The sequence below is a fragment of the Podarcis bocagei genome, assembly GCF_964188305.1.
Source record: "Podarcis bocagei genome assembly, chromosome: 3".
In the NCBI taxonomy this organism is placed as follows: Eukaryota; Metazoa; Chordata; class Lepidosauria; order Squamata; family Lacertidae; genus Podarcis; species Podarcis bocagei.
The window spans coordinates 49,842,705-49,861,265 of record NC_138127.1 but is presented as its reverse complement, the minus strand read 5'-3'; the positions used below and the strand labels follow the sequence as shown (position 1 = coordinate 49,861,265).

The window sequence follows — 18,561 nt, the reverse complement described above, 5'->3', positions numbered from 1 at the left end:
TTTACTTCTCAGCATGTTACAGTCACTGTCCCAGATGAGGAACAGTAGATGGGAAGCCTTCATTATTACCAATCAAAGTAGAGAGAGCAAGAAACCCAAAGAAGCAATGGTCAAACTGAATGTGCCATGAATAACCTTAGGCAAAGTGGTTGCTTTCAGACATCCTGAGTAACAAGCATCCATCCTGATTTGTTTGAGGGGAGCTGATGTTGTATCAGAGTCAGTGTTATTCCACATTTTCTAGTATATCTCCCCATCACTTTCCTTACTGAAAAAAGTCCAGTCTTCGGGGGAAGCAGGTTTTTGCACAAGACCTCCCAATCCACTATAATTGGGAGCCCTGAATTTGCTGGCATGTGAATGAATTCCACCTGAATATACCAACAATCTGGAAGCACCAATCCTGTAAGGTATGCTCATAGACCTTCGTCTTAATCTGCCAGCACCCCTTTTTATATAGCACCATGCTACCTTCCTGTTTATTTAATTTCACAGGATTTTTGTCCACCTGACTGACTGTTGGTCGCACACAGTTCAGTTTTGTGCTCTAATGTAACCCAACAGCATAAAACTGAATTTTCCATCATGTCCTCTGGGGATTAGTTATGTTTATATAACTTTGTAGGCTTGCTAAGGAAATGAAAAAGAAAAGACAAACAGAGCTCTGGGATACTGGAATGCTACAGAAAGCAGATTCTGTCTGCTGGTTTTACATGTAGTGATAATCATTAATATTCTTCAGCTGGCACATAGAGCTAAGACATGTTTCTAGAAAGCTCGTTTTGGCAAGATGGCAAAGCCTACAGACATTAAGGCTCCAGATCTGCAATTTGCTAGATATACAATGGGTATTAATGAAACTCGGTGCTAAGAAGATATTTAATCTTCTTGCTGTCATGCAAACTTCAAACTAGTTGCATAGGCAATATGCCATGGTCACAAAACAAGATGTTTGATTCAAGCAGCTCTACAATGTTATAAGCTATCTTCATTCACCTGTCATGGCTCAAAATTCTGGGAATGTCTCTAAATTCATTTGACCCAGATTTCAGGTTGGCATCTGATATGATCATGCACTATCTTAGTCTCCAAGAAAAAGAAATTATTTATACATCACACACACACACACACACACACACTGCTTTGCTTACGTCTTAGGATGTTTCTCTGTTCTAGTTCTTCTGAAGTAGGCCTCTGGCTAAGCCTCCTGCAAAAAAGGGAAAAAAAGGAAAATAATGCAGATTTTCAGTCACTAAGACAGAGAACTGAAATGCAACAGCTAAATTTATTTTCAAACCCAAAATTTCAAATGCCAGTTTATACTAATGGTGGCTGTATCAAATGTGTTGCTGAATGGGGTTAACATGGGTTTGGAAATAGATGCTTATCAAGTCACATTTAACCTTTCACAAGATCAGCTATGTATCTGAATTTTTTTATTTCATAAAATGTATATAACTGCTTGATTGTTCAAAAACAATCCTCAATATCATAAAGCAAATAATCCATTAAGTAATAGTGGGAGACACTCATTTTTTTCATCATCCTCTGGCAATGCATGAGGGAATCTGCTCAGATGATGCAAGAAGAAAATAAAAGGCTAGATTTCAGGCAAAAGGCTTAGAGAAACATGCTCAGTTAAAGCAAAATGCTTTTTATGTCAAGTAACTTCAGAAGTAGTACATAAAAGTTGTATCAATGTAAGATGTGAGTTGATCAGAAAAATTACCCAACAAGATGTCTGAAGTTCAGATTTTTCAAGCCAGCTAAGTACTTGTCATATAACAAAACGAAGCAGCAACCACCTGCAGTTAAAATGATTCATACCTGAAATGCTATTTGTTTGTTTTGCTTTATGTATTTGGCCTAGCTTCTATCCAAAACACATGAGTAAGCAGGATGGGAATGTGACCAAGATATCAGTGATTAACAGCTGTATTATTTTTGTTGCGGCTTTGTGTGGGGAAGTGTTGAACAATAGCAAATTCCTTCTACTGAAAACAAATAAAGTCAGATCAAGTGTCATAGCTGTAGTGGGTTCATAATTATGAAGTGTGATTTATTTTATAATGTTAGGACATGCCTCAGCTCACAGAACAGGAAAACATCTGGGTCAGACCCCAGACCTGCCTCTATTCTCTCTTCCCACCTCCCAAAATGTGCTCAGATGACAACGGATACCTCACTAGCTTTGTGCCAATCTGATGTCTGATTTCCTGCCTCTCCTCTTCAGATGTTCTCGGCAAGATGTTTTTGTCTTCCAGTTCTTTTTTCGATGGCCTGTTGCCAAGTTTGATTGCAAGAGTATCCCTACGGCGTATTTTGCTTGCTAAAGAGCCTGGGATGGAATGGAAGAAGAGGATAAAGGGAGGGAGAAGTTCATTGATTCATTCATATTTGGGCTTAAACATGCCAAATCCCAGCAAAAAGCTTTTTAATGCAGCCCATGAACACCTTCTATCTTTGCATTCTTTCAATGGAGGAATTTTAATTAGCATCTGAAGCAAAATACTTTTGACTTACTTCATGCCCACAAGAATTTGAATAACTTAGAAAATAACAACCTGCCTGCTAGGGCGCAGTCAGAAAGTTCACAAACTTTCCCCAGTGCCTATGAAATAACTTGATATAAAATCTCAGCTTTAGCAACTTGCTGCATAGTAAGAATGCAGTTTCAGTTCTCTCATTAACACATTTGCATATTTTTTTAAAAGATTGTCCTCAACAATAATCAACAAGCAATTATTTCTAAACAAATATATAGCATGCATTTATTATTATGTATTTATCACACTGTTTTTTTAAAAAAAAGTTATTTTAGTGGTCTCGGACAAATCCAGAACAACAAGTTTCTGGATGATGATAATATGTACTCTAAAAACAAATGGAACAAATCAAAACCCTTTGACCCCTACGTACATTGATTTATTTAAGTGGCATGTATACTTAATTTATTATTTAAGATATATTTATGCCCATCATTTGCCAAAATAGTCTTCTAGGATAATACTAAGAGTCTTCTAGGATAATACTAAAAGACAAGATACAATACACAAATAACAATGTAAAATAGACAGGACATCAGCAAGTAAAGCCCTCAATAAAGCATTAAAGGGACCCCTGACCATTAGGTCCAGTTGTGGCTGACTCTGGGGTTGTGGCGCTCATCTTGCTTTACTGGCTGAGGGAGCTGGCGTACAGCTTCCGGATCATGTGGCCAGCATGACTAAGCCGCTTCTGGCGAACCAGAGCAGCGCACAGAAATGCCGTTTACCTTCCCGCTGGAGCGGTACCTATTTATCTACTTGCACTTTGACGTGCTTTCGAACTGCTAGGTGGGCAGGAGCAGGGACCAAGCAACAGGAGCTCATCCCGTCGTGGGGATTCGAACCACCGACCTTCTGATCGGCAAGAGCTAGGCTCTGTGGTTTAACCCACACCGCCACCCGCGTCCCCCAATAAAGCATTAGGGAAAGGCAATTAATAGGATTCTCAGATACCACTAAGAGCCAATAAAGGCCCAGGCATATTAACCTGGTATCAAAATGACCTATATGTGGAAAAAACTATACTTTGAGTGCCTATTCTGGGCCAGCACCTGGTTCAAGTGTCCTCTGCTCCAACCTCCTGACCACCTTGTTGCTTCTGCCCATGAACTTGCAGGAGGGCAGCAAAAACAAGGGCTGCCAAGCACCCTGGTACTGGAGAAGTGTTAGGCCAAGCAGTTGCAGCCACCACAATGTTAACTTTCCCCAAATGCCTCTGGCCCACATATTTGGGGGAATATGTATCCCCCAGATACATTTGGGGGAAATGAAGTTGGTGATGGCTGCAGCTGCCTCACACAGGCATGTCTTTCTTCATGCTCATTAAAAAAATTATTTTTAAAAAATGTGTAAAATTGCAATTAGATTAAATGAAAGTTCACAGAGCATGAGGCTTCTGTATGAAATGGAGTACCTGATTTGACCTGAGAAGAGGTCCAAAGGAGCAATTTCAGCAGACACATCTTTGCTGAAACCTGAGAGAGATCTGGAGGACTTTTGTCTGGGAATATAAACCAGCTTCCCCACCCCACATCTCTGACCTTCAACATTAGCAGTATGCTACAATGCAAGACTGCTGCAAGTCACTCTCTATCAGCACAGTCCCTCAACCTGCGATAACGGTATAATAGCGTGCTACACTATAGGGTTCATGCGCCTGCACATACATCCTGCTGCAACTGGTACTGTGCCATCATCTCTGCAGTTCCAACAACTGAAGTAAGCAAGGTGGTATTCCTTAACTATGTAGACGTTTGCCTGGGAGGATCCCAAATAAAGTGGAACTTGACTCTTCTGACAAGGCGGTATAATTCTCTGCTCAACAAGTATGTTTCCCTCCCCCTTGTAAACATGGCTTAATGGCTTACTTTCACTACCATCATCATCATCTTCATCATCATCATCATCTGTGTAGAGTATTGGCCCATCTGAATCAGAGTCACTGGTGTGATTCTCTTTGTAGCTCTCACTTTCTGGAGTGTTTAGGGCTTCAGAAGGTTCATCTGTTGGGGCAGGACTTGGTTGGTCAGGGCTCTCTTTTTCCTGATCTTCTTTGGTAACAGAACTGTAGATCCACAGGGGAGGGGAAAAAAAACATGTAGTACTTGACATAAACACTACAGAAACATGACACTGAGGCTGTTTACATGCGTGCAAACCTTAGGAAAAGGCTGTGTTCAGACATAACACTAAGCCACAGCTTGTTTTAACTGTGGTATGTTGACCAGCAGAGTAACTGTGCCTTGTTTTGCATCATGTTAGTTTAATTTTCTAGCTGCTTTTGCTTTGCATTTCTGGAACTATGTAAGAATTAAACAGGACATTGGGTTTGGACATAACAAAAAACCATGGTTGATGCAAGCAGAGATTCATAAACCAACTTCAAGCCATGGTTTCACATTCTGCTTTGCTGGCCACAAACCATTGGCTGATGTGGGTTCAAACATACAAATAAATCACAATTAATCTATACAGACCATGGCACAAGCCAGGACACTATGTCAAGCCAGCAGACTTTTAGAAAACAGTAACCAGAACTTAAACCTAAAAATGAGTTGTGTCTACAAAGCACACAGAAGGGGGAGATAATAAAACAACGCTATGTAGATTAGGCTAGAATCTATCATGAACCAAGACTTCTGCTTGGTGTTACAAATGGAGAAAGGAGGATACTAGAACAGTTGAGGATAAGTGTAACATAGCACATATCCAACATGTACCTACCTATGCAGACATTATGGGAAGTATAGGTAGCTTAATTAATATATTTAGAACTCCACTTGTACAGAGCTTTGGATTCCTTAAAAGGTCAGCTATTTATAAACGGATTGCAAATTTGTAGCTCAGACAAACTATGCAGACAAATTTTAAAATATGCAGATCATGGGCAAAATAATGTAATGCCAAATAATGGTTTCTCCATCCTTTGGGCCATGCAAGCCACCCCTGGTTTGAATGTGGCTTCCAATTCTGGTTTAAAGGCAAACTGTAGTGTGTTCCCAGTTTGCCTGGTTTGGATACAATAGCAAACTATGGTTTGCTGCAAACCTGGCAGTCAGTGAGAAAACTGAAGGAAAAGAGAGAGCTTGTGAGCTCCATGTTTTGGTGGACTTTCTTTCATTGGAAGTTTTTAAGCAGACTTTGGGTGGCCATCTAGCATGGATGCTTTAGCTGAGATTCTTGCACTGCACGAGGCTGGACTAGATAACCCTCGGGTCTCCTTCCAATTCTACAATTCTATGATTCTATAATCACTCCAGGGGAAAGTATTTTTCTGGGTGAAATACTTGATTAGTTTCTAAATGGCATCCTGGCCTTATGCTGCGGAATTGATTTTAAGTACATAATGAGAGTTTTATTTATGCAAGATCTGGAATATATATATATATGAGCACAGATAAATAGAAAGAGCTTTAGATTAGAAAGGAACATGGCACAGCTTAGCTCTTTTCTAAAGGAATATTCATTTCTTTCATTGTTGCACAGCAGAGCACCAGGCAAAATGCAAGATCCCAATACCAGGTTTCAGTAAACAAGGTGAAGCAAAGCTGTTTTCAAGAAGCACAGCTTGCTACTGGATAGAAGCATTACCAAGGACAGTCCTTCTGAAATTGTCCTAAGAATGCAGTCAGCCTCAGAAATGGGGCCATGTCTACCATACTACACCATGTTGGAACAATGAAGTCATTCTAAAACAGAACCTCATGATATATTCACTCAACCAGAACCATGGATTTTTTTTAACAACTCTTAGGAATGAACAAAGAATATGAATAGCATATCTCCAAATAAATGGTGAGCTGTAATTTTGGAGCCCTATTTGCAGACTTTCAAATATATATTTGAAACTCAAAGCAGTCTAACCAAGTTATTTTATATGCTTGGCAATTTTGCTAAAGCTTTTATTTTGAAAGTTTCTTGTGTATTTTTTTAAATAAATGAATTGCATAAAATCCTGGCTCCCTCTCTTTCACTTCTGCTTGAGGTTATGAAAATATAATTAAAGAAAGAGAGAGAAAATTAGCAAAACCTTTCCGAGTTTCAAAGCATAGTTCAAACTTTAGGTATAGGAAAGCCTATCTAAACCACTCCACCATCTCCCTAAATACTACTGCAATGTTGCTCCAAGTTACCATGAGCTACCTGAGAGCATGTGGTCTTACCATTCTGTGTCTTCTCCCTCAGTATCCAGGCTATTGTCTAGGACAGCACTGCTTGAAGAGCTTTCACTATCTGCTTCAGTTTTCATGTGAAGATCGTTAGAATCTGTGCCAGGGACAGACGGAGCTATTTCAGTGCTAACTGGCACATCTTGTGTGTCTGAGAAACCAGGGGGCTGAGAGCCTGGATACAGAGATGGGATGAAGGGAGGAGGGGGTGGTGGCGGAACAGCAGGAGGGGGAGGAACAGTAGCTGTGCTTGGCTGCGTTGTGTCTCTAGCTTCAGAAATAACAGAGAGAGGCTCTTCTGGTTTAGAGTTCTCCACCTTTGCTTCTGAGTTGCCTACTGCTGTGTTTGAGGTGGAAGAAATGTCCCCATCAGCAGATGTTCGCACTGTCACCTGCTTTCCATGCTTCTTCTTGTCTCTGGGTGTCCCTGTGCCTGTTTTGCTTGACGTTGGCTCTTTAGAGGTTTTAGGGCGAGATGATGTGGATGAAGGAGATGACGACGGTGCCTTGGAAGTGTGCACTTTTTTTACGTGCGAGGAACTAGCTGAAATGGGAGAGAACATACATGTCATCATTGCAGAAATGGTTTCCTAAACACTTTTTTTTGCGGTCAACATACGTTATGTTTCTGCAATGGGGTTCCACCCTATTACTGGAAAATCTGAAGCTAAACAAGCAGTATTAGGAACTCTGAAGTGTAATAAGTACATAATTATTTACAGAGCTAGGGGACACATTTGACAGTAGTTAAACAAGAGATCTGACTGCTGGTTCATGTCCTTTCTTCCTTCCCCTGCCCATCTTGTACCAGCTTTAAGCATTATATTAGCCCAGTTTGCACACCATAGTAAACTATAGTTGATTATTTACCATGATTACGCCTTGCATGAATGTTTTGCTCTTCCCCATGAGTGCATGGAGGTTAAAAAACACCAGATCCTTGGCTTAGTGTTACATCCAAACTAGGGATATAAACGTAGGAAGGTGCCTTTCACTGATTCATATTGTTGGTCCATCTAGTTCAGTATTGTCTATACTGACAGGCAGAAGCACTCCAGGGGTTCAGGCAAGACTCTTCCCTGGGACCTTCTACATGCAAAGCAGATGCTCTACTATCGAGCTATGAACCTTTCCCAAAAGGTGAGTAATGATTAGTAAGCCAAAAGGAAACCTTGGCTAGTCATCAATCATGGCTTGTCATCAATCATGCTCCATGGCTTGGAGCAAACCAAACCACAATCCTTGGTTCAGAAGCAACACTGATTTTGTTCTCCCCAGCACAAGCAGGGAGGGGCAAAGTGGATGGAACTGTCTCATGCACAGCAAGTCCTGTTTTAAGGCTTGCCAAACACTTCCACGGGTACCAAAATTAGCTGTGGCCAAGGCTAATGAGAATTCTTGCTTAATATGAAACAATGGGTTGATGTCTGCTAACATTGATAATGTTGGAATACTTAGATGTAGTTATTATTTTTATTTATTAAATTTGTGTACTGCCCTTCATCCGAAGATCTCAGGGCAGTTCGCAGCATAAAAGGCCAGGGGTATGAATTTGTGAAAGGTTACACAGCTTACTCCCTGTTGCTTAGCCATAAAAAAAGGATTGGGATCAATCATCAGCCCACTGGAAGATGGAAGGAGGAGTCCAAAGAACAGTGGGAAAATTTCATCTCACACATTCTCTGGTAAGAAAAAGTTGGGACTTCTTTTTGCTTGTTTTTAGAAGTCCCCTTTCTTTCTTTTTACAACTGATAACAAAACCAATAAACTCCCTAAGCACACCACCCAACACTTTCAGATCTGATGTAAAGTGCTGCATTCCTGGGGTGCCACGAGCAGCTCAAATCCCTGCTACTGCTGAAACAAAATGCTAATCACATGCTGCCTGTTACTGTGCCTCTAAGATCAGGCGTGGGCAATTTGCCTCTGCATTTCACAGGCTTTTTCAATGTTATCTGCCATCCTTGGAAACTTAATGTTAGAAAAGCTTTCACAAAATCATTATTGCTAAGGTATTTTTGAAATATTGGGAGAGGGAGGAAATCAGAATAGAAGCAAGTAAAGAGAATCCAGCCTTCACTGTGTCTTAAGCTGCATGATTTCCAAGTCCTTGTATAAAGACTTTCAGATGCTAAACAATTACAAGTCGCTATTTACAAAAGCACACTTTGGAAAAACAACCGCTGGGCATTTTAAAGGCTACGTGTGTACACAGCTATATCCACCAACGGCATTTGGGTAGTGGTCATTATAAAGGCGATATGCAGTCATTAACCCCACAACCCTTAGCTTCATCATATATTCTTAGTTTAGCTGTCAATACTGACCAATCCTTTGGAGGGTTTTCTTTTGGTTTTTTGTTCTTTTGTTTTCAAATCAGCCTCGCTATCCAGGAGGGCTAGCAATGTACATTTATTCTAACCAACAATTTTCAAAATTTTAATAACAGAGCATGATAACCACGAAGTTTGCTCTACACTGGGCTGTGTGTTGCCCAGCCACGCATTACAACACCCAAGTCTTATTATCGTCAGATGCAAAGCCAACAACTGTCATCTGCCTGTTTCCATGATGCTGTAGCGCTTGTTCAGCTGAATGCACGCTAATGTCTGGAAGTTGCTGCTCCCTGTACTTTTAATGCCAGTGGCTGTGGCAAGGAAGCATAGCCAGTGGCATTTATTCAGCAGTAGAGTGCATCAGAAAACAAAGTCAGTGAAGAGTTGGCTACTGACAAGACACACACTGTATTAGTATTTCTGACATCAAAAGCAAGCAGTAAGCTCCACAAATCCAAAGCTGGGCACCCGTATGTTAATACCCACAGCATGCATTACGGAACGACCAACCCGTGTGTTACTCACCGGCTTCTCGGTTTGCACCGCGGCTTGTTGGCTTGGCAGGCGGTGCAGAGGCCTGCTTGGCAGGGGCCTTGCCCTTTTTTTTAGCATGTGGCACTTCGTTAGTCTTATGGCTAGTGGCAGCAGCAGTAGCATTTTTTGGAGGTATGGTTGCTTTTTTAGCTTTAGGCTTAGATTTAGGAGGTGGCGGTGGTGGGGCACGGGGTGCCGATGTTTCTGAACCTTTAGGAAGAGGTTTCTCTATGGATGAGAAAGTGAACAGAAAGCAACTGACAAACAGACGACAACTGGCAGGATGACAAACAAACAAACAAACAAACAAACAAACAAACAAACAAACAAACACATCTCTCCAAACTGCTCCACCTCTTGAGAATCAGGAATATTTCTGATTTATTTATTTATTTAAAGAAAGGAATTGCAGCCAAATTATATCAAGTCTGTCTAGTACATCTCCGAGGTCCGTCGTGCGGCCCAGAGAGGCTCTCAAAATGCAGAAACAAGGGAACAGCTTTAAAAAAATAATTCAGTTCCCACTGAAGGAGGATAGTGTCATTACAATCATTTCAGAGATACTTCTCAAGCAACCAAAGCTCAATTTATTCCAATTCACCAGACCATATTTGGATCTCTACCCCATTCTCAAGAGATAAACAGCGTTATTATTAGAAATAATTAGTATGTAAAAACCAACAGTATGTGAGACAAGTAAATACAGTTGTGCGTGTCACATGTGTCCAGGGCTGCCAAGAGACAGGTACAGGGGTTACTGAAATAACAAGATCACAGCTAGCAGGAACCCCAGACTCTGAGTTTTCATTTTTTTTAAAGCAAGGGTCTCTAGCTCTCCTAGAAAGTAAGTTATGAAGTAAATATGCAGGTACCCTTCTAAGTGACTTCTTTGAGATGAGGCAGCCTTGCTGCTCCTGCCTTTCAATGTTCGTGGCCAATCAGTGAAGTAGCAGCTGTAATTGACACTGGGCAACAGGAATCTCTAGGATCCTAAGGAGCTGTTGTTCTCCCCTCCTCTTTAGTACACTTTTCCAGCTTCTGTTTCATCTACTAGTCCTTGGAATCGCCAGTTTGCCCTTCCTTTCCCCCTAGAAACCAGGATGCCTCATTCTTGTGATGAGTCTGTCTGAGATCAGGTAGCTCCTAGCAGCTCTTTTCTGCAAATACCAACACACAGTAAGTATAGGTGGATGTTGAAGAATCCCCCCACCAAAAAAAAAGGCAAATGTAAAAACTCTGCAGAGGCTTAGGTAGTTTTCCCTGCATGCGCTAAAGTCCTGGCACTCATTAATAATTCACTGTATAGTTCACTTATTAATATTAATTAGATTTCTATACTGCCCTTCTTCTGAGGATCACAGAATCATAAAATTGTAGAGTTGGAAGGGAGCATGAGGATCATCTAGTCTAACCCCCTGGGATGCAGGAATCTTTTACTCAAAGTGGGGCTCAAACCCACAACCCTGGGATTAAGACTCTCATGCTCTACCGACTCAGCTAGCCAACCTCAGGCTCACAGAGCAGTTTGCAATGCAAAACTACAAAAATATATACCATATTAACAAACAAAAGCAACAGTCCCCCTAGTTTAAAGGCCATGGGATGTTGATTAACCTGGGAGATGAGGAATGTCTACTCAGAACTAAGTTTGTGTTTAATGGGGAGTACTCCCAGGTAAGCGGGTATAGGATTGCAGTCTAGGCTTTGGTTTAGGGATAGCATTGAGGAAAGCAGGTGTCTTGTGCATTTAACAGCTGTGTGGAAGGCAGAAATTAAACAAGTTAAACCTCTTGTGGTATAGAAATGCATTTATGGGGAAAGCTTCACTTGTTCACATTCTGTCTGTCAGATATTTTATTATATGTGTGGCCGCTGATTTATTTTTGGACTCTGCTTCACTTGTAAAATTTACATATTAGACAAAGCATATGAAAATTTGATGCAAATCTGTGTCCTTTCTGCATGTGGGTCAGAGGGCCCAGTCCACATACAGTGGACTGGACCCAGAAAACCCTGCTGGCTCATCTAGTTAGTAGTATGTAAGCATGGTATGGAATCATGTCAATTTTGTTACTTTTTGACTCAAGTTCCCCTCTCACATTATCACTGGTAACCCCCTAAATTAACTAGCTCTTCTGCTACCAGTTCTAAGCCAAATTACAATTCTAAAATGGTATGTGCTCAGCTATTACAACATCTGTGTAGGACAGAAATCATTTATACTCAGTGTTGGTTGATACATGCTGGGTAATTTTAGTGTTTATTTCTTCTTCTTCTTTTGAGAACATGGTATTTCTTAAAGCAGATGACAGATTTATAAAAGATTTAGGGCAAGATCACTTATACAGCATGCACTCAATCATCATTTACCCAAAATACAAGCAGATGAAAACCTGTCAGCATGTTCTTATTAATTTGGTACAAGAGAAGTACCTCCTTCTAAACATGCCTCTTGTAGAGTTGACACCCCATCATTATTACTAATAGCAATACTCAAAATGTAGAAAGCATCTGCAAGGCGACAAACTTCGGAAGCATTCAACATTTCTAGAATTGTTTATCAGGAACAGCTTTGCTTCCAAAAGCACTCTTAACTCTTTCTGTGCTCAGAGTACCAGTCTACCATGGCCTAATCATCAAGGCATTCAGCATTTCATTATTACAGTTCTGCTCATTTTCTGCTCTTGTTAAAAGTCCCATTCCTGAACATGAAAAGAAATCATATATACAATCCCACCACTAGTTATGTATACATAAGTCCTACTGAGATGAATATGAGCCGAGATCAATATAATCGTGAGCACAGAAGAACCATGGGCAGTATTGCAGACCCGGGTTTCGTAGGAGTAGTTTTAATACTTTGTATTTATAGAGAAAAAGTTAAAACAAACAAACAAACTGAAAAACCTCAAGCAGGCAAAGGGCACATAAACCTATTTGCTACAACATAGACCAAGTGAAAAAAACCACCCATCTTCATGCATATATCATGTGAAAGGTCACTTGTCTTTTAATGTATTCTCAGGAGAATACGCTCTATTTGTAGCTAGCAACTTTTTTTTGCAGGAAATGCACTTGTTTCTTATTTCACATGGCTAGAAAGAATCCTGGATTAGGCTGATAGGTTTGTTTGACAAACACACAGCATTTGCCTTTTAAGATTTCAGGCACAGCCTTCATTCATTTCAGTGAGACTGCAAGGAGCATCGCTTCTCGGCCTTTTGGCTAAGATCAAGTGTAGTATCTGTTCTTATCAGAGACTGCAAGGAGCTCCTTCATAACGATAAGATACAGATGAGCAACAAGACCTCATAAAGGCACATATGTACGCGATCACATACTTTATCAATTAATCTGGAATTGCCACCAAACTTTTCCCCTTTATTCATAAATCACCAATTTTTATTAGGATGCACCTATTAGCATGCATGGGGGACGCGGGTGGCGCTGTGGGCTAAAGCCTCAGCGCCTAGGGCTTGCCGATCGAAAGGTCGGCGGTTCGAATCCCCGCGGCGGGGTGCGCTCCCGCTGCTCGGTCCCAGCGCCTGCCAACCTAGCAGTTCGAAAGCACCCCCGGGTGCAAGTAGATAAATAGGTACCGCTTACCAGCGGGAAGGTAAACGGCGTTCCATGTGCTGCGCTGGCTCGCCAGATGCAGCTTTGTCACGCTGGCCACGTGACCCGGAAGTGTCTCCGGACAGCGCTGGCCCCCGGCCTATAGATGTGAGATGGGCGCACAAACCCCAGAGTCTGTCAAGACTGGCCCGTTCGGGCAGGGGTACCTTTACCTTTACCTTTATTAGCATGCATAGAAAAAAATTAATCACCCCTTCTGTTACCCTGACTGCAGGTACAACAGGGAGGTGATATAGTGTTGTCTGTAGTTATCTTGAATATGCACCGTCAAAGAGAAATCTGTCATGTTTCTTCATCTATGGAAATGTATGGTTAAAAATGTTTTAAACTGCCTTGCGGGGTCAGACCTAAAGTTCAGTACAGTCCAGCACTGTTACCTATGGCAACAAGCAAATTTCTCTGGGAGGGCTACAAGCAGGGCATGGAAGCAATGACTTTCTCCCCTAGATTTTTTACCAGGATTTGGTATTCAGAAGTGTACCATCTTTGATCACAGCAGTTTGAGTTAGCTTTTATGGAAAATGGGTACTGACTATTCATAACTATTATATTTGAGAAAACAATGTTGTGATTACCAGAAATATTCTATTTCTGCTATGGAGTGCTTGAAGCTATGAAATCCACCAGTCATGGTAAACAGTTAGATGCAGCAATGCATGTAAATAAGCAATCCCTGCCTTCTTTCCCTCTGCAAGATTTAGGAATTCTTTGCATGAGTATTACTTGTCCGATGGCTCTCTCAAGTATCTGGAGTTATCCCTCAAAAATGCAGAACATTTGCCCATGGAAAGACAGCATGGCTGGATCTCCTGGTTTCTCTGTATTGAGTTAAATGACTGGCAGAAGGGAGGCTCTAATTTTGATCAGACTAACAGCATTCCAGAATCATCAATTTGCTTTGTTGTGAAAAATATACAGGTAACCCATTGCTCCAATCAAAATTGAAGCCTCCTGTCTTCTGTCAGACTACAATCAGAAATGTCAGGAGTTTTTGATGTTTCTTTGTCATTTTGCCCCAAGACTACATGAAGCGAAGTTCCATTAATTGTAATAAATCGTAAGCTAAATACAGCCTTCATGTCCAGCAACAGTATTTCTCTGAATACCAGTTGATAGAGGCAAACATCACAAGATGGCTAGCATCTTCACTTTCTGCTTGTGGGCTTCTGGTCCACCACTGAGGAAAATCAGAGTGCCAGGCAGGATGGACTTTTTTGCCTGATCCTGAACAGCTGTTCTTATGTTCTTACTGATTTTCTCACATAGAAAGCAAACAACAACCTGGTGGCATGCACAGTACTTGTAGTGCCAGCTATAGAACAGCAGGGCACCCACTTTAAAAAAAGATGTTTCCATTAGTGTATTGTGTATTTTCCTTTGTAGAAAAAGTTCATAAATCAACTTTTGGTGGTGGTGGTGAGCTTCTGTTAAAATAGAACTAATATTTGTTCACCATCATCTTGTAGTCTGTAACTGTTCCATTCTACACATGCAGGAAGTTTAGTTATAAACAAGCAGAAAAAAGTTATATAAATGCTTTTGTATGATGTACATCCTGCCCTTCTTTGAAGGAGCTCAGGGTGGTACACAAGCCCCCCACCCACACCTGCTCTAATGTTAGTCTCACAACTTTGGGATGGAGGTTAAGCTAAGATTCAGTGAATGGCCTTCTCGTGTAATTCTAATTGCCTCTCATTAAACCACAGACAAGGTTCCATTCATGTCTGTTAAAACAAATAAAAATCTGCTCCTCTTCCAGACCTACCACCTTTTCCTCCACTTCCAACAAGACCAACTTTATGTTCCATTTTAAATTTGTATTTCTGATTGAAAAGATGCCACTTAAAAATATTAACTGCTGTCTTGTTTCTGCAAAGCCTATATCTACATTGGCTTCCTTGTTGCTATAGGCAGAGTCATTTTCAGTATAACCGTTTACATAAATTATCTACTCATGTTTTTAAAATGAGAAATCAATCCAGATGAGTTGCATTTTAAATTACCCTTTTTGCCATCTTTTCTCTCTTCTGTAGCTGGTGGTGCTTTTGCTGATGTGGAGCTATTCTCTTCTGCGGTCTTCGTGACATTTTCTCCCTGTATGGCTTCTTCAGTGATTACTATCGTGTGGCCGTTTGAGGTTTCATAATTTACTGTTATCTCTCCATCTGAAATAAATGATAACAAAGTTATTGCCTTACACTGACAATGTATGTAAGCGCTTCCCATTTACAGGGTTGCAGCATACAGCAAAGAGCCGCACGCTTGATGTACATAAAATGTGATGAAGCTATATTGGAAAGGGAGGAAGGAATCTACATTAACAAGCACTTGAATGCCTAGAATACAGTGGTACCTCGGGTTAAGAACTTAATTCGTTCCGGAGGTCCGTTCTTAATCTGAAACTGTTCTTAACCTGAGGTACCACTTTCGCTAATGGGGCCTCCCGCTGCCGCTGCGTGATTTCTGTTCTCATCCTGAGGTAAATTTCTTAACCCGATGTACTATTTCTGGGTTAGGAGAGTCTGTAACCTGAAGCATCTGTAACCTGAGGTACCACTGTACTTACATTACCAGAACACTAATTGTCACCTAATATTTAGCTCTTCCTAGTCAACCTGAGCAAGCCAATGTGCACACAACACCTTTCCCCAAAATAAAAGGCCCCAACATGTTGTAACATTGCCTCATAGAGGAGTTGCTTCATCCTTTTGATCATTTTGGTTGCTCTTTCCTGCACCTCTTCCAGCTCTATATCTTTTGAGAGGTGTGGCGACCAGAACTATACACAGCATTTCAAGTGTGGCCGCCCCATAGATTTCTGTAGCAGAATTATTATGGTATCAACAGTTTTGCTGGGAGTACTTGACACCCTCTTTAGGGCATTCCAAGCAGTCTTTGAAGCATGTCTTCCTTCCCTTGACATCTAGACTCAACAGCACAACACTTAGATGCATGGCAGGTTCCCTCCACCCCAGCCACCTGACACGAATACTTGGATTCAAGTATGCTCCCATGTTCTCTCCTGAATATACCTTGCTATTCAGTTCACTTTCCCAAACAATGAGACACAAATGACAGACTGAATTACGGTTTGTGCTTATAACAGAAGACCCAGGGGTTTTATCACAAGCGGGTTATGAGTCTGGCTTGAAAGGATGTGTCCCTGCCTGCTGTATCAGTCATGTCACAGAGTTTCAAAACAATGATAGTAGCAACAGAAAAATAATGCTAATCATTTAAATGGCATACAAAAGTTATTAGCAGCTGCCTATATTAATTGCCATCACCTTGTTCAGTTATTTCCTTCAGGACTCCCCTTCTTATCAACTCCTCTCTGCTTTGCCTTGTTGATATCTTTCTTTCCAGCACTTCAAAAAAGAAACAGACAAAATGTAGACGTTAATTCACTGAAATTCAATTATAGCAATTATATATATATATTTAAAGCCAGAAAAAGATTAAAAAGAACAAAAGCAAGGACCTTAGCCTTTGTCTTCAGCAATAGCTTTTCAAAATATTGTTGTTAGACAGAAAAGGAGCACTGTACAAGTCGGCGACGCTGTTTGATCTTTTGTTAACAAGTGCAGATACTTTTTTTTTATTAGTAACAAGAATAGCAATGAACCTCCAGAACAGAAATATATTATGCAAATTTGTAATAGCAGAGTCACACTCACATACTCGGTTAAGGCATTGTTTTGTATGACAGGCAATCATTCTTCCCATCCAAGTTTTGGATGAAATACAATGTAGCCCTAATGCGAGTGTTCTGTTAGTGCAAGGATTTCTTCTTGTGTAATGGAATGTTTCCCCAGGCCTCTATAAAAGAGCAGGGGCAGGAGAGATAGAGAAAGTCCTGCTGCCCAAGTGGAAATCCCAGTGCTGACAGGAATTCTTTGTAAAACACCACCCTGGAAGTGGGAAAATGTATCTCTTCTTATATAAAGCTATGCATGTCATAGTTCCTGGAAACATGAGTGCACAAAATGTTGCATAACTCACAGCCTGATATATCAGGAAATCCCCTTGTACAGAAAGCACTGGCTAATCATGTGAGAGCACATGCTATGATGAATACAAAGAGTGACCTTCAAAGTGGGGTCTCCAGCCTGTACATAATGGCTGCCTTTCAGCTTCCCTTACGGGGTTCAGGTTGGGGAAGAGCCATAGCTCAGTGGAAAAGCTTCTAGGCCCCAGGTGCAATCCCAGGCATCTCCAGGTAGGGCTGAGAGAGAACCATGTCTGAAATCCCAGAAGGCCACTGGCTCTGTCAGAATACATAATACTGAGCAAGATGGACCAATAGTCCTACTTAGTGTCAGCTTTCTTCAGTCTGAAGACTTCCAGTTTCGGCCAGGTCTTACTGGCTTCTGTACAAGGGCACTTTCCATAACTTCTTGGATGCTGTGATGCATCAGGCTGTAAACTATGTAACTTTCTGTGCACGCATATTTTGCAGTTTCCAGGAAGTATACCATAAGCTGCTTTGTTTGCTTATAAAACTTATTTCTGCTGACAGAAAGATGCAGAAACACAAATAAATAATCCTTGAAGGTAAACTGGTACTTCTGAGCATCTGTGGCTCCAGTGGAGAGGGTGCAATACTTGGATAGGAAAAGTGCACATTATCCAAGAGATCCCTAAGATGCAGAATATCAGAGGTCCCTGATTGTCAACCAAGGCAGATCTGCAGCCATGCTTCACAGACCACATCTATCTAAGACCACAATAATGGAATCCCAAAGAACCACAATTCATTCTTTGAGACTAGAATACCCAGTGGATTTAAGTGCAGCATATCATCCCTGGCTTGCCAATTGTTCATACTGACTTTCTGAAGCATTTGCTAATACCCTGTCCTTTAAAAATATACCATATTTTTCGCTCTATAAGACGCACTAGACCACAAGATGCACCTAGTTTTTGGAGGAGGAAAACAAGAAAAAAAATATTCTGAATCCCAGAAGCCAGAACAGCAAGAGGGATCGCTGAGCAGTGAAAGCAGCGATCCCTCTTGCTGTTCTGGCTTCTGAGATAGCTGCGTAGCCTGCATTCGCTCCATAAGACGCACACACATTTCCCCTTACTTTTTAGGAGGGAAAAGGTGAGTCTTATAGAGCGAAAAATACGGTAATTGTTAAGTCTATCTTCTGAATGTGACCCTTAAAATGTTTGCTTCTTCCACTCGTTTAATCCTTCCCCCCTTTCATCTCCCATTGCTGGGAGAGAATTAAGCATTTTACTTTCCTCAAGTGTTATCTATAAGCTAAGTCAGGTGGAGTCCCTTCCTCTTGCCATTTCTATCATCAGTCCTGCCATCCACACTTCCAATCTCTGTGT

General features: G+C 41.1%; 1 protein-coding gene across 4 annotated transcripts in view; it reads right to left on the bottom strand.

The window, feature by feature from the left end:
- Positions 1 to 18,561, bottom strand: part of PHACTR2 (phosphatase and actin regulator 2) — a 70,151-nt gene that overhangs the window by 7,629 nt on the left and 43,961 nt on the right. For 2 of the 4 annotated variants that reach the window (XM_081186307.1, XM_081186309.1), the window contains exons 3-9: positions 16,509 to 16,589; positions 15,225 to 15,386; positions 9,577 to 9,813; positions 6,710 to 7,259; positions 4,415 to 4,611; positions 2,182 to 2,338; positions 1,152 to 1,207 (exon numbers count right to left, since the gene is read on the bottom strand). In XM_081186307.1, coding sequence (XP_081042433.1) covers positions 1,152 to 1,207; positions 2,182 to 2,338; positions 4,415 to 4,611; positions 6,710 to 7,259; positions 9,577 to 9,813; positions 15,225 to 15,386; positions 16,509 to 16,589 — 1,440 coding nt within the window. The remainder of the gene's footprint in view (positions 1 to 1,151; positions 1,208 to 2,181; positions 2,339 to 4,414; positions 4,612 to 6,709; positions 7,260 to 9,576; positions 9,814 to 15,224; positions 15,387 to 16,508; positions 16,590 to 18,561) is intronic. The other 2 variants (XM_081186308.1, XM_081186310.1) reach the window with 2 other exon arrangements.